Source organism: Carlito syrichta, unplaced genomic scaffold, assembly GCF_000164805.1.
Source record: "Carlito syrichta isolate Samal-C Ts95f unplaced genomic scaffold, Tarsius_syrichta-2.0.1 Scaffold315443, whole genome shotgun sequence".
Lineage (NCBI taxonomy): Eukaryota > Metazoa > Chordata > Mammalia > Primates > Tarsiidae > Carlito > Carlito syrichta.
This window is the reverse complement of record NW_007259539.1, coordinates 51,063-77,159: the sequence shown is the minus strand read 5'-3', so window position 1 is coordinate 77,159 and position 26,097 is coordinate 51,063. Positions and strand designations below refer to the sequence as shown.

At 35.8% G+C, this 26,097-nt stretch overlaps 1 protein-coding gene across 2 annotated transcripts; it reads right to left on the bottom strand.

Annotated features, from left to right (window-relative positions):
- Positions 1–15,285: 15,285 nt before the first annotated feature.
- Positions 15,286–25,357, bottom strand: SYT4 (synaptotagmin 4). 2 transcript variants are annotated; one of them, XM_008072820.1, is made up of 4 exons: positions 24,946–25,357; positions 21,213–22,027; positions 19,374–19,494; positions 15,286–18,037 (listed from the first exon to the last, which is right to left on the bottom strand). In XM_008072820.1, exons 1-4 carry the CDS (start codon positions 24,977–24,979, stop codon positions 17,730–17,732), a joined length of 1,278 nt encoding a protein of 425 aa, XP_008071011.1. In that variant the 5' UTR covers positions 24,980–25,357; the 3' UTR covers positions 15,286–17,729. The 2 variants fall into 2 exon arrangements, with proteins under 2 accessions (XP_008071011.1, XP_021562004.1); XM_021706329.1 differs by having other exon boundaries at positions 21,213–21,973; positions 24,946–25,351.
- Positions 25,358–26,097: the final 740 nt, after the last annotated feature.

Genomic DNA, 26,097 nt, shown 5'->3' with positions numbered 1-26,097 from the left:
GTGACCAATACTGAGGCTCTTAGATGTGACACAAGTTTGAATTATAAGTTGTGTGAAAGCCAAAACTGCAATTTGTGGAAGAATGGGAGCAATGAGCTTCTAAAGTTAGCTTGTGTTCGTCCTGATCTCAGAGTTTCTATGTTTTGAGCTCACAGGAGCTTAATCTGGTTAGTGCTGAGTAGAAAGGGGGAGGAAATGGGGTCAATAACTCCCGAATGCATCCTAGTGGTCTCGGGGTCAACGGCCCTTCCTAATCCCTAACACTCAGTGGGCCTCTGTGGCTGGCTCCCAACAGAAACTCTTTATGAAATACAACATTGATTTCTTCCTCCATCAAAATTAAATTATTGACTAATGCATTCTTTTCTGTATTCTTTAGTGTTCTCAGAGAATTGTGCTTTTTTTCTGGAATAAATCTCAGTAAACCAATTAAATTTGAACAGCATGCAAAAATTAGTGTAAACGGAGCAAATTTAGTAGAGGTAAAGGGCTTCAATTCTGCAAAAGAAAACAGCGGCAGTAAACTTGAAAAGGACTAAAGATACAAATATAATGGTTGCAAAAGGCCATGCTAGATAAATAGTGTTGCTACAAATTTAAGGCTTAGAATTTAAGGCTATGAATTTAGTTGCTTGGAATTTAAGACTTGTAGAGAAATAGAGTGGGAAATGTCATAGAACTGGTACTCAGTGATATTCTAATGTAGTAGCTTCCAACTAGTTATATGACCTTGAGAAAGTCATGCTACTTTTTAGATATCTATATCAGTAAAAAAAGGACTCTGAATCTCAGTAACTTGAACCACAGTGGGTTAGTTGGGAACTCATCTTCACATCACGGAAACCACAACCGTTCTACTCTGCAACATCTCCAAACACCAAGAGGACAGAGAAAAAGGAGAATCTGGAAAAGTGTTTCCTGCTCTTAAAAATTCCACATAAAATGGCCACATCACTTTCGTATATATTTATTTGGCCCAAATAATTCATATGACCTCATCCATCTTCCTTCAGGTGAGAAATGTGTAATCTTTTTATGTGACCAAAGTAGAAGGAACTTAGAATTTGGGAGGAGTCCTGCAAGTATTAAGTTTACTTTGTAACTTGTGACTGATAAATATACTCCTGGGCCGGCAAGACATTAAAATGAGAAGGCAATGCTGTACATGAGTACTTTTCTGTTCAAAAGAAGTCCCTGCACCAGACACCACCACTGCCAGATAATGGAGATATATCTTGGAGACCTCTGAAACATATAAGATTTAACTTCATTGGTAGTTTGGGCTATCTTCCTAGGGGCAAGAGGAATCAGTGAAGTCAATGCATTTGAATAGTTTAGGTTACCCAATTAACTCGTTAATACCCATCTGTACCACAACTAAAAACAAAGCTCAGTCACAAGAAGATATAGATAAAGTCCATTTCCACAGGGGAGAAAGAATGATGTTTCACAAGTGGAAGCCTGAATTTGAGGAAAAAGGAATAAGGCAGGATGGTACTTCAAATGAATTATGTTTTTCTTTCTCTCTCTCTCTCTCTCTCTTTCTTTCTTTCTTTCTATCAGTCTCACTCTGTCATCCAGGGTGGAGTGCAGTGGCATGCTCACAGCCACTGTAGTCTCTACCCACCGGGCTTACGCGATCCTAAGTAACTGAAACCACAGGCATGCACAACCACAAATGACTGATTTTTTATTTATTGTAGAGACGAGATCTTGCCATCTTGCCATGTTGCTCGGGTTGGTCTTGAGCCTATGGGATCAGGCAATCCTCTTGCCTCCACCTCCCAAAGTGATGGGATTACAAGTGTAAGTCACAGCACTCAGTTTGTTTTTCCTTGTTTCTTAACAGCTTTATTGAGGTATAATCTGTATACAGAGAAATGTACATGTCTAATGTGTACAATTTGATGAGCTTGGACATATGCAAACACTTGTGATATCATCACCATAGGAAAGGTAATAGTCACATCCAACACTTTCCAGTATTACTTCATTTTTGTTTTTTTCTCTTTTTTTTGTTTTGTGATAAGAACATTTAATATGAGATCTGCCCTCTTAACAAATTCTAAAATACTGTATTGTTAACTGTAGGAGCTATGTCATATGGTAGATCTCTAGAACTTCTCATCTGGCACAACTGAAATTCTAGTCATTGAATAAAAACTCCCCATTTCCCCTCCCACCAGCCCCTGGCAACTACTATTTTTTATATCTATGACTTTGATTATTGCAGATACTTTAAGCGGAATCATGCAGTGTTTGCTCTCTTGTGACTACCTAATTCAACCAGCATAAATTCTCCAATATCCATCTATGTTGTTGCAAATAGCAGGATTCTCTTCTTTTGTTTTTTACGGCTAACTCTTAATATTAGTAGTAGGATTGGTAATCATAATAATAATTATAATATTTATGTGATAATTTTATGCATTTATATTTATTTTCCCATTAGATATTGGAAAAGAAAACAAACGTGTAAAACAGAGCAAGTTATTTTTTCAAGGACACTTAGAGATAGTAAATTACATGCACATATGATTAACATATGTTATAGCTCCAGGAAACAATACACATTGTATAGATAGAAAATAAAGAACTGAGCTGGACTCAGTGGCTCAGCCTGTAATCCCGCGCCTTTGGGAGGCTGAGGTGAGTGGATTGCCTGAGCCCGCGGGTTCGAGACCCGCCTGGGCAGCGAGACCTCATCTCTACAATAAATCAAAAAATTAGCCGGGCATGCTAGCACGCATCTGTAATTCCGGCTACTTGGAAGGTTGAGGCGGAAGGATTGCCGGAACCCAACAGGTCGAGGCTGCGGTGGCGTGGAGCAGCCACTGCACTCCAGTCTGGGCGACAGAGTGAGACTCCAACTCAAAAAAAAAAAACAAAAAAAAGGAAGAAAGAAAGAAAATAAAGAACTGAGACATTCACTTTAGCAAGGGAGAATGAAAAGAGGGAAATTTCATGATTTAATAGCAACCATTCATCAAACTATACTGTCACTGTGGCACTCCAAATTTATAATTAAGTCTCAAAAAATATATGATATGAAATGTAATTTTTAATTTTAATGTTTCTTTCTATATGCTTAGAATTAGAGATGCAAATTTAAACAGAAAGATTATTTTTCAGTAATCTATTAAAATTAATGTCTTATTTAGAAAAGACATACATAACATACAAACATATATATATATATATATATATATATATATATATATATATAAATAAAACCACCTGGCATTTGACATTCCACATCTGCTTTCTTTATTTTTTGGTTAAATATCAGAAAACAAGGGATAAAAAAGCAGCAACAATTTGCAATGTACTTAGTATGTACAGAATAATATTTAAATGCATTAGCAGATGATTTATTCATAGCCTGTCAAAATCTAGCCAAAACAATTATAACTCTATTTCGCCAAACACTTATCCCTCAATCACAATGAATTGCTTGATAATTTTTGATGTCATGTGTTTTCGTTTGCTTTATCAATATTTTTCCTTGTATAAATGTCTATTAATACTCACATGTTTATTTTAAAGTCACATTTGGAATGAATATCTGCAAATGTCTTTTTATAATTACTTTCTCCATTCCCTATAATTAAATCTTACTTTATATCATTATTATGACAAGTAATCCACTTTTCCTTGTACTTAACTCTTGTACAGACATATATCTGTCTATTTGTGTGTGTGTGTGTGTGTGTGTGTGTGTGTGTGTGTGTGTAGGTCCTGAGGGCAAGTACCATTATTTATTGATCCTTTAATCCCATCAGTTACAAATTCTACAAGGATGTGTGTGTCTAATACTTTCTCTGGTTTGAAATAATTCCCATTGCTCTGCTGGTTCACTGCTTGCCTCCAAAGTACCCTGCCATTTTACACAAATTATCCTTGCTACTTTTAAAACATCTCAGGATCTTTTTAAGACCAAACTGTTTAGATCAAGGTAAATGAGCAATCTTAAAATGTCAGAGCATTAGTTCAGCTTCTCAGAGAGGAAATCAGATGATGCGTGATATTGCCATGATAATGCTGGTCAATATTTTACATGAGCTTTGTGCTTTAGTTCTGGGGGAAAGAAATCCAGGTCATCGGACCCATTCTCCCAAAGTTACAAGTAACAGAAGTCTGTATAACACAGAAATAGACTCTACTCACTCTGATATTTAGAAATGCTAGGAAAATACGCAGGAGTCATACAAAAGTGCTGCAAGTGCTCTTTTTTACATAGTGTTATGGAGTCATCCAGATGACAAATCCAACCTAAAGAGAAAAAAATGAACATTTAATCTGAATCTAAAAGTAATGTGTCAAGGTTGGAGGAGAGGAATGGGCTGCAGAAAGACTGTTAGTACCTCAAAGGAGAACTCATTCCACTGCAGCACCCAAGGACTTATCCCTGATCACTGGCACATGCAAGTCATGACTGTAGCTAACTGGCACAGTGCAAAGTGGAGGAACTCTAAATAGAACACTCTTAGTTTCAAAGCTGGAGAAGCAGGATCTCTAGGACTCACATAATTTGACACAAAGTTAGGGGATGGGAAATTCTTCCCAGTTTGATGGAAAAGAGGATTTCAGGGTGACATCTGGGCTCTGGAAAATGCCAAAAATTTCAATTACTGACAATGCTGATGTTTCAGGCCTATAGATCAGCTTCAGAGGAGGAGGTGCTCATTGGTTACAGTTTGGGCACTTCTTGCAGTGTGGATGCAACAGCAGGGGGAAGCTTACTGTGCCTTTATGGAAGCATCACTTGAGGCCTTGAAGTTTTCAGAACATTGCCATAGGAATAGACACCGATTGCTGAGTGAAAAAAAATGGTCAGTACATTGACATAAGGGTGATGCTTCCTGGGAGCTGCTGGAAATAGAATAGCACATGGGGTTGGGAATGGATGATAGAAGATCTGCTGAGAATTCTGCAACCAGAAATATTTGAGGATGAATTTCAACAACTACTGATTATAACTAGAAATATGATATTAGTTATCATTCTTAACTGGTATGGACAGCAACATAATATATTCTTAGACATTAAGAAACACAGTTTTAGCCGGGCTCCGTGACTCAGCCTGTAATCCTGCACTTTGGGAGGCTGAGGTGAGTGGATTGCCTGAGCCCGTGGGTTCGAGACCCACCTGGGCAACTTGGCGAGACCTCATCTCTACAATAAATCAAAAAATTAACCAGGTGTGGTAGCACGCGCCTGTAGTTCTAGCTATTTGGAAGGCCGAGGTGGAAGAATTGCCGAAGCCCAGCAGGTCGAGGCTGCGGTGGCCGGGAGCGGCCACTGCACTCCAGTCTGGGTGACAGAGTGAAACTCTAACTCAAAAAAAAAAAACCCCACAGTTTAAGAGACATAAATTTTATGCAGCTAGTGAGAGTTGATGCTTCCTAACCCTAGCCTTTCTGCATCATTTTCTAGAGTTATTTTACACACTCATTTTCACAAAGGCATCAGACACCCTTATACTGCCCTTCATCAGGCCAGGAACCTGACTTCCGATGCTTAATAATGTGTCCTTTTCTGAACTTTTGACTTTGTGTCAAACTAAACCATCCACTAAGCCAAAATCTTTATTTGTAATAATGCAAAGGACATTAGAGAAGTTATTCACATAGTCTGAACTGGGATGTACCAAGAGACTACTTGAGCATTTCATGTGTGCCAGGCCCACTTTGTGAAGTGATATATAATGTTCTGATCTATGTGCTAGTTAGTTCTATTGTGACACTGCTACTTACTGGCATCTCACCCAAATCCTGTTACCCATATGGTGAAGATGTTGGGTTCACTAGATCCCTATGTTCTCCACAAGTCTTAAAATGCTATCATTCACAGTCTGATCAAAAAGTTCTGAGATTTTGTGAGACAGCCCTGCATGGTTGTTGCCACTTTTGAGACTTTCAGGACTGCAGGATGGTGGAGTGGGAAGTAGCTATCCTTTACAGCAGAAGGGAGCCCTTGGCAATTAGTCACCTTTAAGCTCACAGACTTGAATCCCCTCTATTGACTTGAAGCCTATAGGGAACATATCATGTTATTGGTAACATTTTCATCTATTAGAAGTTATTTCAAATTACGACACAACAAAGGGAGAAGTCTTGTGATCCTTGGGTGAAATTTCATTGCATCCTACTTTGCTTCTGGTGCACTGGTGACAAATTTAGCCTTTTCACTTTCATTGTAAGGGCAGAGTTGTCCATTTAAAGGAGATGGCAGTCATGTTGCAAATGTCAGGCACAGTTTCTGAGATTATTTTATGCTTAAGATTCCGGAGAGAAAGTCCTGCATGCAGTTTTCTTTAACTTATTTTTTCTCTCTAGTTGGGCCTTCCTAAATTAAAAAAATAAATATAAGCTAAAATTAGAGTGCATATTTGGTTTTTTAGCTACTTACTCACATCTTTTTGCCAGTAGTCTGTGGTGACTGATTAGGGACATAGGCCTTGAACATGCCCAAATATTAAATTGTTAAATACATTTATAAAAGGCATCCCAAAAGGAGGTTGGAAACAGAATGGTATGATGAGGAAATAATGAGGTGACTAGCTTTCCCCATCTATTATTGAGCAACAGAAAATCTAAGTCATTTCTTAGAGAGTTATAGGAAACCCTACACTCTAGGTGCCACAAAAATAAAGGATCTTTACTAAAGAGACATAACTCATCAATATCTAGCACAATTTCAGAAAGTTTGCTTTTATCTTTGGTGGGCCTAGTGTCTCCTATTCATTGTCACATGTTGAGTAAGTGCCCAGAGTGAATAAGACACAGCTATATTTAACTAAAAACAAAAACCCTAGATCATTGCTATAATGAGATCTATATTCCAGGGAATGGAGACTGAAAATAAGCAAATAAATGTATGCTTTCTCAGAAGGAAATAAGAACTGTGGAGAAGAGTAGAGTGAAGGTAGAGATGAAGCAGGAGAAGAGGATCAAAAAAAGGCTTCCCTGATGAAGGGATACTGAGTGGATGACTAGAGGAATTGAAGGAGCAGAGCCTGCTGTAATAGCATCAAAGATAGGGAAGGAGTCGGTGCAAAGGTCAGGAGGAAGCAGTATGTTTGATGTGTTTGAGGAAGAGCAAGACCTGTCATAGATGAGGCAAAGGGAAGGAGGAAAAAAGAGTAGACATGATCTGGGAGGCTCCTGGGGAAGATGTTGGCCATTTTCAGATGGGAAGGCCCTGTAAGGTTTTCAGCACAAGAGTCACACACTATGACTCTAGCTTTAAAATAATAGTTACTGTGAAATTCATAATTTTGTCTTCAGCAACCAGGATGGATTTAGAGTCTGTAATACTCAGTGATCTATCGCAGAAGCAAAGAACTGAGTGCCACATGTTCTCATTCATAAGCGGACCCTGACAATTATTATAATACTACAAGAAAGTGATAGGCAGTAGTAGGAAACTGCCAGGGGAGGAAGGGGGTACATGTCATCAATAAGGGTGCCTGATCTCAAACCAGGCGATGGGGCCTAAAGTGAGGCCCAAATTTTACTCGTCCAATGACCTTTTGCACACCTAACCCAGAATTGTACCCCACATCTTTAAATTAAAAAGTAAATAAAATAATAGTTAAATCAGAAGACTGTGTGAATAATTTTTGGAGAGTTCTTCAAGTATGGAATTAGAGAAAACTTTAGGAGCTATTTTAATACCCCAATAAAGAGTTGGTGATAACTTGGAGCATCTTAATGGTGAAGATGATGAATTATTTTCAGCTTAGAGCCTCTGCCAATGGAACTGGTTGATTGTGAGTTCCATTTTGAATGTGTTGAATTTGAAATATGAATTAAGCATCCAAGTAGAATCGCTGACTAGATAGAAAAAATAATGATTTAAATAATCTGCATTCTTAAGAGAATGAGAAGACAATTATTCACATCTTTAAAAAATATGATTTTTAAAATATCTGCAGCATGGTATTGAAGGATAAATATACCTTTTTAAAACAGAAGATATAGGCTCAAATCAACTTTCTTCCATTTAGATAATTTGTATAATGTCCCCAAGACTCAGTGACCTCTTCTATAAAATGGGTTCAAAGATTACTTTCCTAAGTATTTCACATGGGTATTGCTGAAGATTCAATGAGTCAAAAATGTACAAAAGTACCTTACGCATTTTAGATCAGTCATTTTTAAAAGTTTCTGTCAATTAGAATTGCCTGATGATGTTTGATGTTGGTTTGATTTGTATTTGTATGTTTATCTTAAAAACTTATTATATGACCTTACCTAAAGTCTATTGAGACAGCAACTTCAAGAATGAAGCCAGTTAATCCATTATTTTAAAAAAATCTAAGCCCTCAACTTTCAATTTCCCTCTAGTTTTCAGATTTTCTCCAAATTCTTCAAACACACGTGGTTTTCTTTTTAACTGCATTTTATTTTAAAAATAGCTCTGTAAAGTCAAGCCAGTATGACATCAGATTTGATATACAAAATTTTGTTTTGTCCAAAATTTTCCATTTGGTGTACTTCAAGGAATAACACATTCTGTAACAATTCTAAGGCCAGATCTCAAGAATAATTTTGAAGAATATCAAGTCTATCTTCAGTGTCTATCATTCTTTTTCATATGCTTTCTATTTCTTATTTTTTCATCTTACATTCACATGTAAGAGTCCAGATCCTCTTGTCTATAGTAACCTGATTGAGTTACATGTCTTCACCTCAATCCTTTACAACTTCATGCAAGATGCCCCTCAAGCATCTTAAGTAATATTAAGCAATACATCAGTGTATTCCAAATTAGACAATTGAAAGAGGTAACTTTGACTACTGAAGGATAAAAAGTAAAAACTGTAATATACATATTACCATGCTATTTGGAGCACATTCTCTTTCACCTTCAGGGAAGATGGGCCTTAATCAGTCTGAAGAAAGTTGTTGAGGGAATATGGCAGCACCTGTCATTTAAGAAGTCAGCTGATTATTTTACTTTTCATCTGACATGATAGTGGGAGAGTGATGATGCAAAAACTGAGAAATAACAAGTAATAAGATTTTAAAAGGCCATTTTCACCAAATATAGGTCTTGTTTTCAACATTGTTGTTTGGAAAATATTTTATTTTTCAGACTTCTCTTCATAAAAAATGTGGAAGGATTTCATTGACCAGATCCGTTGAATGGTTAAATGATGTCAAGATAGTACAGAATCATGGCACCTTAAAACATCAGCTGAAATTGGCTTACCTGTGATAATAATAGGGTTTAGACTGGAACTTTGTTACCCTAAGTGCCAGTCTTATCTCCATATAGCACTGTGCCATATTGTTACTTCATAATTTTTTACAATAAATATATTTCTATGATAGTTAACGTAATGAATTTCTGAAAATATTTTTAAAAATATTTTAAACAAATTTAATAACAATTTTAAGTAAGAAGTCGTCTATAATTCATAAAAGACTAGTTTCTGAATTACTATATTAGTGAAAATACCAACTAGCACAGTTCTTGTGTCTCCTTTTCTATTTTATTAAAATATTATATGTGTGTATCTGTATAAGTGGGGTGCTTCCTACTAATGTCTTTCACACAAAATATGTTTTCAGAATGAAGTTATTATGTTTACACTGTCTCTTTCTGGAAAAAAACAATTGACTGCTTCTGTGGCTAGATTTGGGAGTAGCAGACTCTGTTGTTTTGGTATATTAAGGGGAGAGACAAATAGAATAAGAAAAGTTTTGACATCAATGTGATGTCCAAAAGTTCTACACTGAGTATAAGACAACATTTCAGTATACATCTGGAAAAATAAATTTATCTCCCTTTCCATCTGGAACGAACTGAATTATGTTACCCCAAAATGAATTTGTTGAACTCCTAACCCCTGGTACCTCAGAATGTGACTGCGTTTAGATATAGTGTGTTTAAAGAGATAATGAAGGTAAAATGAGGCCAGGCAGTTGGTTCCAATCTAATATAAGTGGCATTCTTATAAAAAGAGAAGACCATATGAAGACACTGGAAAACGATGGCCATCTATAAGCCAAGGAGAGAGGCCATAGAAGAGATTAACCCTGATGACACTTTAATCTCACGCTTCTAGCCTCCAGAATTCTGAGAAAATAAATTTTGTAGTTTAAACCACCCAGTCTGTGGTATTTATTATGGTGGCCCTAGCAAATGGTCACAATGTCTTTTTTCAAACATTCCTCAGAGTGCAAGACAATATTTTATTTCTATATTGTCACTCTATACTTTATATTGTTTTCTGTGTTCTTTCATTATCACTGTTTTAATAAAGTTATTATGCTAGTATACTTGCACTTAATAATGTACATTTTTGCAAATACCCCAGCAACAGTTACCTTAATGTGATTTTCTTTACAGCTTTTGGAAACCAAAGTCAAAATTTTTGCTCTTACAGCTAATAACATGTTTGATGCTTAGTTATATGCAAAGAATCCAGGATAATGCATGTATATATTAATATGCACGAATAAAGGCAGAGCTCAAAAACAGCAAAAAAGTAGGTTAACCAAAACAAACAAAAAATTCAGATGTTAATTACTGTAAAATGAAGTATTTTTCATACAAATGGTATTAGTTTCTTGTCCTCTCTGCCCTGTCTGATCTCTCCATCATTTGCATCATCATGAATAGTTTTCCATTTTTAACTTGGTTTCAACATGTTTTTACTCTTTTCTGTGTACTTGGGCTCTGTTCTACCTTAAACCTAAACTTTCTCTGATGTGTTTATTCCCTTCAGCACTGCCTTTTTTTTTTTTCATCTCTCTATTGCCTTCATTGATAAAATGCAAATGTTAACCCTAGTAAATCACCAAACTCCCAAATTATAAAAACCAATATCTTTCCTACTTTCTTCATGAATTTTTTGTGAGAATTAAGTGTTAAAAATGAGTATATCTTGTAATGTAAAATATAGTTGTAAGCTTCTAGAAAGAGCTGAACTACTAACAGATATCAATAACTATTTTAAAAGCCCCACAGCTTAATTTACTAGATTTTCTTTTTTTTGCCTCTTCAGAATCAAAGAAATTCAATACACATTTTCTGAAAATCCATTTACATACATAACTAATCACTCTTCCGGCTGTTCTTCTGTGCAACCTGCACATTTTGCTATGGTGGAATTATCAGTCATTTTTTAGAGAGGAACAAACTGAGACACAGAAATGTTTCATAACAAAACAGTCCTCACACAGCAAGTAAGGGATGAAGCCAAGATTTACACCAAGGGAATATAAATATGGAGCTCATGCTTTTTTCCATTAAGATATAGGAAAACTGAAAATATTTTAAATAAAAAAAGATAAGTTGACTTAATAAAGCAATTTAATTAATTCACATCTCACCAACATGAAATCAAGAACTATGAAATTTTACATACCAGAGAATGAGTAGAAATATCTCCTTTGGGCTAAGTGAACTTTCCTAGTTCATAGGTCATCAAGTCCAATGGCTTTCTGTTAGACGGTGATTTGGGCTCATAACCATCTCAGCACAATGTTCCATCTAGTTCTGGCCATTAGGTTGGAATGGCTTTCAAGATGAGGTCGAGTTGTCACTTCTTAATCAAACTCTAAAACATGAATGTCCAGAGAAGTAGACTAAAGTTCTAAAATTAGAAGAGTTAAACCAAAATGTTGTAAAGTCCTTATGTGTGGAAGAGGAGGAAAAAGCTTGAGTATATACAAGATGGGCTTCTGTTAATATAATTAATACAAAAACTTTTAGGGAAAAGTTCACACATAGTAAGTTGCAATTTCTACCACTCACTTTTTAAAGATATATGTTAAAAACAAACTAATAACAAAAATGAGGAATTAATTCAAATAGTATTTCTCAGTATTTGCTATATCTAGCATTATCATAGAAAATTCAGGTGAAGGAAATAAACCTCATGCTATCGACATTGGGTTGGCTTAGATGGTCAGTATGAGGCTGTACACAAAATAGAGACTTTGAGTTCCAGCTGCCCTAGGTTTCATTCCATCTTTGTCACTGTGGGATTTTAAATTAGATAATGCTCTTCTTTAAAAAAAAAAAACAAAAACGAAGAAACAGGGTCTTACTCTATTGCACAGGTTAGAGCACAGTGGCGTCATCATAGCTCACTGCAGCGTCAACTTCCTGGGCTCAAGCAATCCTCCCATCTCACCCTCTGGAGTAGCTGGGACTACTGGCATATGCCACTGCACCCAGCTTAAATTAGATAACATTCTGATATTTATCTTTATTATCAATAGAGCTAAGGGAATATTACCTACACCTTGTGTTTTACTGTGTATTCGGTGAGATTATATAAATTAGAAAATGCATTGTATTATTAAGTTTTAAATTTTAATCCAGTAAATATTTGAGTTACCTACTACCATGAACAGATACTGTGTGGGGATACAGCAACAAGTATCACAGAAATATTCCCCATTAAGTGACAGTACCAGTTTTAAACAAGTAATCTCAAGCATAAGATGGTAGTATACACATTAGAGGTAATACAGAGTCATGACACTGGCATCATTGGTGCTCCTGGGTGAAAAGAGCTATCTGGTCATGAAAATTGGTGTATTTCCCATCCAAGGATCATGTGCCTTCATGAATTCCCCATTGGATGAATGACCTATAGACGTAGCAGAGATTAAGGTAATACTTTCAGTATGCTTCTGCCTTTTGCCAGGATTCCTGTGGAGATAACATTGTGTTTTCTAATATTATTTATAAATTTGATTTGAATCTTACATTTATGGAGGCTCAAACTTTAATTAACTAAATAAGTAGTCATTGAACTTACTATATGCAAAACCCTGACCTAGCTCCTGTGGAAATGTAATGATTAATAACACTCAAATTTCTTCCTTTATCTTTATCTCATCATTGGAAAGTTGACTTGTTTCCACGTGTTCCCAAACAACCATTGATGAACTTAAGCCAAGGTACATTTAACTGATGCTGTAAAGAAGTGCTATGCAGTTTTAAAAAAGATGAAGACTATCTCTATATACATTCAGGGAATGATTTTCAGGATACGCTGTTAAGGAAAAACATAAAGTAGAGAAAAATGTGTATTGCATGCTTTTATTCATCTAATAATGAGGTAAATGCAAAATATGTGTATATGCATGCACATTTATTTATGTTAAAAAGTAAATTTACTTATGCTAAAAAGTTTTTAAAAAGCTCTTTTTAAAGAGATTGTATGGGCTCTGCTATTTTCTTTAAAAATTTAACTTTAGAACAATGTAAAACATTTCACTTAATGGTAAAACAAAATTGAATTTAAAAAGCCTTTTCGTAAAAGTAGACATAAAAAGTAACCAAAAAGAGTGCTTAAATGAACAATAATTTGGTGTCGTAACTACACGGGAAGTATCTGAAATGACTTTTACAAGTAGTCATGTAATCATAGATTCCTAAAGACGTAACTTGAGAAAAAAAAGAACTGCCTCGAAAGTATGTTATAGAATGTTATTAATTTCTGGGAATTATGTCTCAGATAGTAATGCCAGTATTTTTCTTTTGGGGGAGTTTGGTCATAATTGGCTTCTGTTGGAAGCTTCTCTCCCCTTAAAAGCTTAATTGATATATAATACACATGTAATAAACTGCACACATTTAAAGCATATAATTTGATACATTTGATACTTGTTTATACTCATGAAACTGTCATAACAATCAGGAAAATAAGCATATTCATAACCCCACAAATTTTTTCCTGACCCTTTATAATCTCTCTGGCTCCCACCTCTCCATAATTCCCCGTCATGACCAAGTAAATATTGATCTGCTTTTTATCATGTTTTATGTTCTACATTTTATAGGGAGAGCGATGTCTAGCTTTCTTTATTCAGGTTATCATTATTGTGAGAGTCATGCATATTTCTGTACATATCAAGGGGTCATTCACTTTTATTGCTGAGTAGTATTCCATGGTATGGTGATATCACAATTTATTTATTGATTCACTTGTTGATCAACACTGGAGTTGATTCCAGGTTTTGACTACTACAAATAAAGCTGCTATGAAAATGTATGTGTAAGTCATTGTGTAATCACAAACTTTCATTTTTCTTTGGTAAATACTAGGAGTGGAAGGACTGAGTCACATGGGAGCCATATATTTAACTTTTTAAGAAAATGGCAGCTTATTTTCTAAAGCAGTTAGACATTTCACATTCCTAGCAGCAGTATGAAGACATTCATTCCCTCCACATCCTCGTCAGCACTTGGCATTTTCAACCTTTAATTTCTGCCATTCTAATAGGTGCTGAGGGAATCTTACTGTGGTTTAGTTAGCATTTCCTTAATGACTAACTCCTTTGGAAAATCTCAATGTCTTTTTTTGCTTTTGCCAGGTAAGCATTCTTAAACTATATTGAACTCTTAAATGAAATGATTAACTAACTCTTTTAATATGCCATGTACATTCTTAATACAGTTAGTATGGTTTGAAACAAAAGTATAATCACAGAAAATTCTAGTTGCATTCCATTTGCAAGACTGTTTTTCCAAGTGCAGTTACCATAGAGTACTTCTCTAGAGATCTGAGATATAAAAAATGTCTGATCCTGTTGGTAGTGGTGAGTCCCCTCGTTTTTACTTACCTTGCCTGTTTTCTACTAGGAACATTGCAGATGCCCTGGAGTTTTCTTTTTCTTTAAGAAGAAATAAGACTTTCCCCTCCATACTATTTTATCAACTAAATCTAGCTAGCACAAGGATATGATTAAAAAAAAATTTAAGTAGTGATATAAAATAGGTAATGAAATATATTAAAATGAAAAATAAGGTCAAAAAGGAGAAAAATGAAAGAATAAATAAAGAATAATGACTGAGAATAGTAGGAAGGAGAGTAAATGAAATATGGAAAAGGGAATAAAATGTAGAAAAAAGAAAAAAAAAAAAAAAAGGTGTGGGAATGAGTTTCCTTAAAAATCTGGCAGACCCGGTCGTTAAGGCCCCTTTGAGGAGACTGGTGGTATGGTGGAAGGGTGGGGTATATGGAGAAATTGTTTTGCTTAGTATCTACCCATGCATGCTTGAATCAATTGTCTAAGTTCCTTGAGCCTCAGGTATTGCATCTGTATAACAGAGATAACAATATTTGCCCCAGATAATTGTTATAAGAATTAAACAAAAATTTTTTTTTAAAAGGTGTATAAACGATCTTCACATTGTCACTAATGGCCCCTAATCTGTACCAGGAGATCAACAAGGGAAACTCTGAAAACTCAGATAGCAATAAGAAGTCTTACTACAGAGTCCATTGGCAGTTGAAAGTCTGAGTTGAAATGAGTTGGGCAAAAGCAGCAATTTATTCATGTCTTACAAACATAGTCTTACAAACATCACACAAAGCTGGCACAAAAGAACAGACACCGCCTCGTACACCATGCTTCCTTCCAAATCACTTCTATTGAGTTACAACATCAGAACAAGCCAGTTACTGAGTTACACAGTTCTTCAAACACAGAGGCCTCCCCATTAGGAAGGCGAGATTGGCTATTCAGACAAACAATTAATTTACATGTTTAATACAGTGCAGGATTTGTAACAGAATTCAAGATATTCACATTGATATTGTAATGCATTATAAAACAGTACAATTTTCAGAAATAACGAGATCACGTCTCCCTGCCTGTTTCAATTTATTTCTTTTTTTTCTTCTTTCTTTTCTTAAAACCAGTTGCAGATAGGTTTACTCAACTTTTCACACTCAAAAACACATTTTAAAAACTAAAAACTATTTACAAATTATCCACTGTAATTTTAAAAGTGTTTGTTGTTGGTTTTGTTGTTCTACATTTTAAAAACCCACCCTCTTCCAACAACTATACGTTAGCTGGCACCATCATGAACTTCTGGCTACTGTGAAGGATATTTAAAATTGGCTCATTACAACTTTTCAGAGCTCCAAAATATATTATATTTCATGGCCTGTGATACCAAACACACATCCATATAAAGGCCGTTTGACTTCCCCAAACTACACACTGACTACAGTTCACTTCATGATGCTTTCACAGAAATGCTGAGTGGACCAAAATGCTATGAGGTGACTTTGTAGTGGAATGAAGACAAAGATTGGGGAATATACTTTTTTTAATCCCAAAGTCATAATAAAGCACAAAAAAGAGGTTGGTTTTCAATCTTTGTACATACAGAATGTAATACTTTTTCTTTATATTCGGCATAGTCATAAAAAGCATGTATAAGTTGTTTGGAAAATGTATTTTTTTCATAGAATTTACAAACACTGTGATATCAAACACATTCTCAAAAACTGCTAAAGTACCAACACAAAACCTGACTCAGAATGTAAAATTTTCAGTAGACTTAATTTCTAACTTGCATATTTAATGATTCAACTGTACCCGAGTTTCACTCATACTTCTCTAAAAACTCAAATATAGTGACATCACCCTTGAGTAATTATTTCTAAATAATTACAAGGTGCCTCTTTACTCTAACAGGTTTTAAATGACTCTCAGTACTCTGGTGCTGGAAAATGTACAAGACACAAGGCTGTAAACTGTTCTGCAGACAACAGCTCAAGACAAATTAGCCTAGAAAAGACAGTGAAACACATTCTTTGTTGTGCTAATTTGACAGCTCAAGTGTATTTTGTGCGAACCTATGTAAATTATATTAGACTTGCTCTTTTACTATTTTTTAGTTTTATTAGTTTGTCTATTGGATAAGTAGCATTTTCTATCTGGCAAGGTATAAAACTTTACAGTCTTTTCCTTTTCTTTTCAAATAGTAACTTTGTCTTTTCTGGGGAGAATAAATTAAATGAAGACTTAGGTGGCCAAGCCCACTCTGGGTACAAAGGATGGCCTTAAAGTACGCTAGCACACTGTACACATTTCCTACAAGAAAACTGCACTTCTAACTGGAGTTCTAACCGTAGTTTATTTCTTTAATAACTAGCTAATATGACGACTTCACAAAGGTAAATAGGAGTGTCTTAGGCCACACTGAGGCTTGTGACAGGCAGTGAAAAATTCAAGGCCATGGTTCTTATGTGAGTTTATATTTTACAACATTTTGACTCACATGTAACCTTAGGGGGGAGAAAACTCATATTTCAGCCACAGTGTTCTCAACTCAGCCCTTAGAGAAAATAATTTTTCAGCTTGTTCACTGTTCTTTTGAAATGAATCGAAGTTACTACTCATAATAAAATTGTATCAAATAATTACAAACCAAACTGTAATGACCAGATACTTTTATATGCAGGACAACCATTTGCACATGACGTCATTAATAAAAACAAACTAGAGGACATTTCTTTAATATCTTTGGATTTAAAGAAAAATTGATTTCCCCAGCCTGAAGAACAATGGATAAATTTTCACAAGACAAGGCGTGCTTCTCATTTTTAAGTCTTAACAATCCCCATGTGATCTTTTTGTGACATGTTCCAATGAGATTGTCACATTCATAATTTGGGATTCAGGCACAGGACTCATAAAATGCTTGACCATTCCTGTTTATATCACTGGTAGCCTATAGGAGACATTTAATATCTTATAAAAATTTATCCAACTCCTCTAATAAATGGGGAAATTATCATGATGCACATTTATAGATACTTTCTGGTCTACTAATTCAATCCATTTCTAACAAAAAATGATAGCTTGCTGTCACAAGCTTGCAATCCAGTATCGAAAGAAAAAAAAATTGCTCCTTGCCTAGTAAAAATCTTTAAGTTCCAACTCATGGCTAGGATGCTAACCATCACAGAGCATATGCCACTTGGCGATCTGTCTCCTGGGGTAGTCACAAATCTCTTTCCAATGCTCGCCACCGGTTCCTTCGGCTGCTGAACCCAGAACCAATCGCCCGATCACCTCATTTTGGGACCCCCTTTCAGAATCCAAAACCAGAAATTCAACACTAATTTCTTCAAGACCCTCACAAGGAATATCAAAGACAAACAACTCATTGAACACTGCATTGGGGGTGCATTTCTTCACATGGGTCTTCTTCTTGGAGATTCTCTTTTTGGCATGGTACAGATTCACTTTGACGTAGGGATCTGCAATGATACACAACAGACATTATAAGAAAAGAATGAGGCTGGAGAGGGGATCTCAGGATAATGGTGGTCCTGAGAGCATGGCATGCCAACAAAGTGTTATGATGAAAATGAGTTGGGGTGAAGGGAAAATATGGATACAACTCAATTTTTCTCTTGTCAACAACATTGAAAATAAGGATGAAATGCAACAGATAAGAAAGCAGAGAGTAAGGAAGGCATTTCAATGGCAGAAAAAGGAGATAACATAAAAGTGAAGAGAAGAGAACATTCTGATTACTAGTAACTCAGTCCTGGAAATGGGATATAGAAGGAAATAAGTATTAGACATCACCTGACCTTACTGAGTTACATGGTAACTCTCTCTTTGACTTTGGTTTGATTTCCTGTTGAATAGGAATTCAGAATTGGCAATGCTTGCTTGGTTTCAACATTTTTGTATTTTTTAATTTTTAATCACTTGCTATACTTGCTTTCTGTTTTCTACTGCTAACTCTCTCTGTGTCACCCTCAATGTGTGAATTTTAAGATCATACTAATTTATCACAATTATTTTTACCTCTTTCTGTTTGCAGTATATGAGTTAACTTTAGCATCCTAATTTAACCTTTAAGACCATGTTTTCAACTCCCATAATCCAATAATAATATAAGAACAAACGCCCTTGATTATATCTAAGAAAGTATATGTGTCTACTTCCCACAATGCCTATGAAGATAAGTATTATTTGACCAGTTTGTACAGAGTTTAATGTTATGCTAAGAAACAGAAAGGTCAGGATTTGAACTCAGATCACCGTAACACATAGCTCATGTTCTTTCTTAACATGCTGTACAATAAGAATTTGTTCTGTTTCAATTTTTGTAAAATTAGGCACAAATTAAAAGCTAATTCTTAAAGGAGGTGCATAACAAACAGAGAAAAGAGAATTAAAAGCCATAGAATAGTAAGGGTAAGTGGGCTCATTTAAAATAAAACAAAGTTTAAATTTAAAACTTTTCTCCAAAGTCTAGTTTTATTTCCATCTCTGTGATTTTGGCAAAGGCCTGTCACCTTTGCGTTTACCACTCCCTTCTGCCAAAACCCTAACAAATTAGATATATATTACGTACTAGCTTTGTCTGAGACCTAAGACAACTGTAGATCTCTTCTTCTTGCTGGTAGTTTTCACTCATGTGATTATTTCAATAAAAGAGAGGAGGAGAAGCAGTCACATCCCTCATGATTGTGAATGAAAAATTCAACAAAATCATAGACCAATGTTAGTTATTAACTGTTTTGCTCAATGTACTACCCACTTATATACACAGCCTGAGTATTTCAGAAGCTTTCTTACCTGAAAGTCCAGACACATCAGATTTAGGCAGATGTCGCGCTTTTAGGACAACCACAGTGAGAGTATCCGTGGTGGACTGATAGCAGAGAGAGATCAGTAACTCACCCCGCCCTGAAGACTTCTAAACAAAAAGAAATGTGGTATAAGTATTTTTTTCCAGTTTTAAGTTTGTACTTTTATCAAAGTTTTAATAGCATTACTACTTTAGTGTAATGGTTCTACTTTTTTTTTTTTTAAATATGCTAAGGAATCACCATAACTAAAAGCTTTTGCATAGTACCGCCGTCACCTAAAAACAACTGCCTGCCATCTCGTGGTCATGTTAGGTACTACAGAATGTTAAAATTTGCAATCCTTTGGCCACACCCAGGATTTAGAAATGTGTATAAGGATATTTAAATTATATTCTATGTGGGAGTATGTTTGACTTTTGCTTTTTAATGGTATCTCTACTTTACAGAGTTACTAACAGTAATAAAATGCCTAACTATTTGAATGAGTTTTGTGCAGGGTCAGAGGAATCATGCTAAGTTTGATATGATTTCAAATTATTTAGCACTGACATTATTGAAATTTTAATTCAGATCAAATGATATTGATTCTGACCTCCATCCTAGAGGGCTCCGTCCTAGAGGGCTGATGGAGTTAAAATTCTGCCTCCCTCACACAAACAAGTCTCCGTTTAAACCAAGGAATACATTGAATTTAAGGACTGGAGATAACTGATTCCGAATTTTTAGTACATTGTTTTTTGACAAGGTCCTCTTTCTGCATGCTATTTAGATTTGATTTGTACTTTGAAGGCAATAAGTAAAATGACTAAGAATTTAAAGTAGAGGTTTTGATTGAAAGGAGCAAAATGTTAACCAAGCTTGGCACTTGATTGTAACTGCCAGGGCAGAACTCCTAAAACTGCAGCCTATTTATACAAAGCAAAAAGAGGTAGCTATATGCATAAGCACACTGAGGAGAATAGGAGTAGGAGACAGATCCTTACTCCCACTGTGCCATGAAACATGTTGGGTGTCTCAAACAAGATATGAAGTCTTTCTGAACTTCCACCTTCATTAATTTCAACAGAAGGAAAGGAGATAGTCAAAATAAGCTTTCAAGTTATTTTCAGCTCCAAAACACAAATTAGTATGTTTAGTGCACATTTTAAAGCATACTATTATAGAAGTTATGCTGAAATACCATTTTTGGAATCAATCGAGTCTCATATGTGTCAATAAAGGTAAATTTACTTAATTGATGTCATATTATTTTCTAAAAACCCTGGAACTACCTGAGTAGTGCAACTATGAAGGCAGAGTAATTCAATTCCTGTTATAAAACTTAGAGATGGTCTTTATCATTGGATATTATGTGATGCCTCCAGCTTGAAAAACAATTCCATACAAAATCAATACAGTTTCCAAGTCCTGAGGAAGAATTGATTTAATTTTAAATTTCAATTTTAAATTCAATTATACTGATTTTGAAACCTCTTTGTTAACTTGCTTATGAATAAAACGTATTCACCTGTATTTTAAAGTAGCAGTCTTTATCAAAATACTTATGATAGAATTAACAAAAGCATTTATATAAGTAATATTTAAATATCCATTGATAAAGAATGGCTATTTACTTTATATCATCAAAATGTTTTAAGTATTTCAGCTATGGGTTCAACTTTATTTTATCTGTACTATTCCCTTGCTCTCCATTTGATTATAATTAATAATAATTGAGCATGGTAAGAATGGTATGTACAAGGTTATTTTAATGAAATCGCCTAGACACACAAAAAGCTGCATAAAAGATTGTTTGTAAATACTTTAAGCACTCAAAATGAATTACCCTAACATTTCTCTTGATGATCTCTCTGTTCATTAACATTTTTCCGTCAGATAATTCAATTCCCGAGAGAGGAATAAGGACTTCTCCAATGATATCATCTCTTGAAAACCTGTCAAAACTCAAGATTGTGAAGTGCAAGGCCAATTCTTGGATCTGGGTGTAGGGGATTCCATAGAATGTGAAGGTCTCATCAAACGCTGGATCCAAGGTCTTTCTCAGGACTCTGGTTTTCACTTTATGCTTCTTCTCTGGGAGAATCGTCATTTTGATGTATGGATCAGAGGTCATCGACTGCTCATCCATGGCTGGCAAGCCACGGGCTTCCTTGATATTGACCACAAAAGCTTTTTTCTCGAAGTTGTATTCTAAGGAGAAGAAGAGGGTTCCCAGCTTCTCTTGTTTCTCTTCTGAAGTGAGGGAAGTGCTGGACTTTAAACTATCAGGGGAAACTGCCTCTTTTTCTCCTTCTAAAAACAGCTTTGGGGTCACATTTTCCAGATCAGAAGGGCTGCCAGCTTTGAGGTTGGTTTTGGGGAAATTGCCATTGAGGTCTCTCTTCTCAAGATCCAGATGCAATGAATTCTTTGGCACAGCTTGTTTATTCTTTACTTCATTTTTGTCATCGACTCCAAACTTCTTTTTGCTGCTTAGGTTTTCAGGGTAGATATCAACTCCCTTCAGCACATGCACAAACTTGTACGGAGGAGTCTTGTTAGACTTTGATGATTTTCTCTGACAGCAGATCCATGCGAAGAGAGAGACTGTGAAGACCAGGCCAAATGCACTGAAGATCCCTACCACCATGGGGATTTCATCTGAAAAACCAAATGACCAATAACATACATTAAAAGAGCAGAGTTGGAGATAGGAGCCTCTTTAAAAAGCAGAACAGAGCTTGCCATTGCTATCGGTTGGATAGATTGAATTGCTTTCCCTCTCTTCTCAGTGTGAGTTATGCACCTATTGTACACTAACTTCAGGTATAAACACATCTCCACAGGGCAAACATTACAGCATGATAGACAATCCTTCATTTCAGGTGTATGTATAAAAGAAATGGAAAGATGAAACCAGGACTAGGTTAGATGGGGTGGTGGATGCTTAATAATCCTGATCTATCTTTGTTTTCTCAAATAACATGAGTTGACTGCAACCTGATGGGTCAGTACTAATTTCATTAGATTGAATTGACATTTTGAGGCTTTCCAGAAGCATCAATTCTTACTATGAACCACTAGATGTGATTTTCAAATACTGAGAGATTCTCTGTTCTTAGTAGTACTCTATTTACTCAGGATCCTAAGCAGCAAGCATCTAGGGACTGAGTGGTTTATGCAATTTTAAGAATTCATAGAATGTTATTTGCCATTGTCACAAACTCATTAATAATTTTTGTCCTAATTATGGAACAATAGCAAAAGAAATGCACATATACTAGAAAAAAAAAGAGCAAGAGAGTACTAATATTACATAACTTATAACACTACTGTCCCCTTGTATGCCAACCCAAACATACGCTGAATTATTCAAAGTACAAATCAATTACACTGAAATAAGATAAAAGCAGGACAATGGTTATAAGTGAATCATCATTCCTTAACGTGTAATGAGAACAGTGAGTATAGATCATCTGGAGTCCAATTTTATCTATAACTGATTGTTTTCCTAGCACATTTTCATATGGCAAATGGTAATCATTGAAATTGGCATGATTTCCTTGAACTAGGTCACATTAAATTATTGACATTAGGTAATATTGACTACGCATGAGACTTATCATATTTCATATGTAAGCATATTTCTTGAACAAATGATTAGTAACACTGTATAAGTCAAAACAATATTGCTGCATCTGAACACAATGTATCAATTGAGTCAATGTTTAATATAATCAAAATGACTAAAACTAATGTAATATGATGTACATTTAGTTCCATTTCAATACAATTTTGTTCTAATTAGTAAATAAAAAAGCTAAAAGTTCCAGACTGGGAAGGGTTAAGACTTTTCTAAATAGCCCCAAGAAAACCAATCTTTTGTTACTTCTGTTCCCTATTCTCCAAAATCTTCTGCCTAGCTACTTCATAATCACAAATCTGAACTCAAAAACGTAAGATTAAGAAAAGACAAATAAGATACATATCTAAGAAGATTTTTAAAAGCAAAAATAAATAATAGTGCAATTCTGTAGTATAGTAACATTAGCAAACAAAATCATGAAATATAAAGCAACCTTTGAATTCCCCCAATAGAAATAAACAACCAGTGAATATCAGAGTGAAGAGAGAGCTGAAGATACTCAGCTAAACTTTGTTTCGGTTTTTCAGTTTTTCCTTTTATTCAAGTCTTTGTGGATAAAACAACCCCCCCCCCCCAAACTCCTGGACACTCAAAAGCAAAGTCATGAACTGAGGCAATTCTTCAGCCTCGTAAGAAGAACAATACAAGAAGTAGAAAATCATTTGTCCTAAACAGACTGATGGCCCATTGTGGAACATATTTTCACTAGCATGGCCTCTGAAAATGCCTCAGCAAAGAAATTTCAGATTTCAAATCAAAAACCGGGAATAGGCATTCCAACAAAATAGCATTGATAACCCAAATGGAAGGTGTTGAATAAACTCATTTATAAATATATCACAAATTTTCTCTATTTAATACTTACATCAAACGGCAAAACATTCGATACTACGTGGAAAGACTCCCCTATTCCCTATGTGTTGTCTACTGATAAGGTCTTAAGCCCCTAAGGGAAAAGATCAGAAGTATCCCATTCATTTAATACCAGTAATCACACATAGGTAGCTAACTCTCCTATTCACAAGATTCTATAAATTTCATGATTTTAAGAAATACTTGTAAAGTAAGTACTATCCTGATCTCTTGCCTCTGGGACACAATGGGACCTAAAAATAGAACTTTTTATTCTAAGAAGTACATCTAGTTTTGTGTATTGAAAGAGAGAGGAGAGCTACAGTGCCAAAAATTTGGTGTAGAAAAAATAGATACTGAACTGGAAAATAGGAGCCCTCATTCAAGTTTCCACCAGCTCTTAGCTAATTGTGCAACTGGCAACACTTCTATCATCTCTCTGGGCTCCAGTTACCTCACCAGTGAAATGAAATGGGCTGGGCCAGTGCGTTTTGAAAACCTCTTTAACTCTACTACCATATAATTCTGAGTCTTTCACTAGCAACATCTTTCAAAGATACAGGAAAAACATAGCAGAGAAAAACATTCATATAGTGCACTCTGCAATAAAATATTACATCCCCAAACCCCCAACTACAAGTTTGTTTGTTAACTGAGATCAAAACCCTAAGTAACTCAGATATATTGGCATATCCTAATAAAATATAGATTAATATCCAAATAAGAATTACATACAAATAGATGAAACCCATAGACGAACAGCAGACCCCTTTTCCTTGACTCGGTGCATGCTGCGATTGACCGAGCTGCCCGAACGTTTGGGAACTTCCCGTAGGTAAAATCTCCCCTAACAGAAGACAATGTTGAAAAGAAAGATACCAAGAAAGGGAGAGAATCCGCAGAAATAAGTCATAATTGCCCTTTTGCGGTTCTCCTTTGCCTTTCAAATTAACTAGTATGTAGGTAATTTGTATTCAACATTCAGCTGGGCGGCGGGGAGATGGGGGGGTTTGGGGGGCACACAGCCCACCCCGGAGTATTCAAAGAACAGCCGCAGTCTTAAGTTAAGTAAGTTGCTTACCAAATTCTTCCCGGCTGGTGGTGATCGGAGCCATTTTTCGACTGCGTGCTCTGTCCGAGGTGCTGAACGGAAAGCTGTCTGGCTTGATTCACTTGCCTGGATGTGAAGCGCCGGCGTTGAGTGCTGAAAACAACAGCGCAGAGCCCCGGGGACCGGCACCGGGGATCCGGAGGAGGCGGTCAGGGAGGCCCACTCTCTTTCACACAGTGATTTGCCACCCCTGTTCCTGTTTTGGCTCTTCTGAGAAGCTCGTCCCCGAGACTCCAGACGCGGCTGAAGCCCGAATTGACGCAATCCTGACGCTACAGGGCTGAAATCAGCACCTGCCCCGCTCCCCTCCTCCCTTCAAGCCTCTCCTCCCCCCTCTTCTCGCTTCCTTCCTCCTCTCTTGAGGATTCAACACACACTCATCAATTATTTTAACTGTTGGGCTACTAGAGATTAGCTTTGCTGTTCTGTGGGGGCTCAGACACGCAGAGATGAGCCACGAAACGGATCCCTGTCGATTCCTAAGAGAAAATCTGACCACCTAGATGAATAAAAATACATCTCTGAGTTATCAAAATAATGTGATTTGCAGAGAAGAAATGTATTCATCAAGTGATCATTTGTGTATATATACATGGTACAGCAAGAATGTGTTTTCTTGATTTCTAAACATATACTTATTACTGTTAGAAAAAAATCCACTGCAAACTGATACATTTAAAATAAGTTCTTTTTTCCCCCTCTATAATCCCTAAGGTTCTAGTGAATGAGCCATCTAAAATCTTGCAGATACTGTCGCTCCTTTCTTGTCTGTCATCTCTCTTCCCTGTAATATCTGACATTTGACCAGTTAAAGCACTTAGGAACAGATGGGAATAATCCCTTCTGTATTCAGACTCACTCCTCAGTTATGATTTTTGCTTATAATGAGACTGCTTCTGGAATGACATTTATGGTTAAAAGCCTTGACTTTGAATAGATTTGTGCAAAACATTTGTGATAAGTAGATCAAAATCTAAAATAACATGGATTATTATTATTGATTATGTTCAAAGAAAATCATATTTTTCTGAACTTATAATATTCTTGAGGGCAACAAACTGGGAGAAATATGGTGTCAGATTCTGATTCATTTGAATTTGAGGAGTATCTCTTTTGAACAAA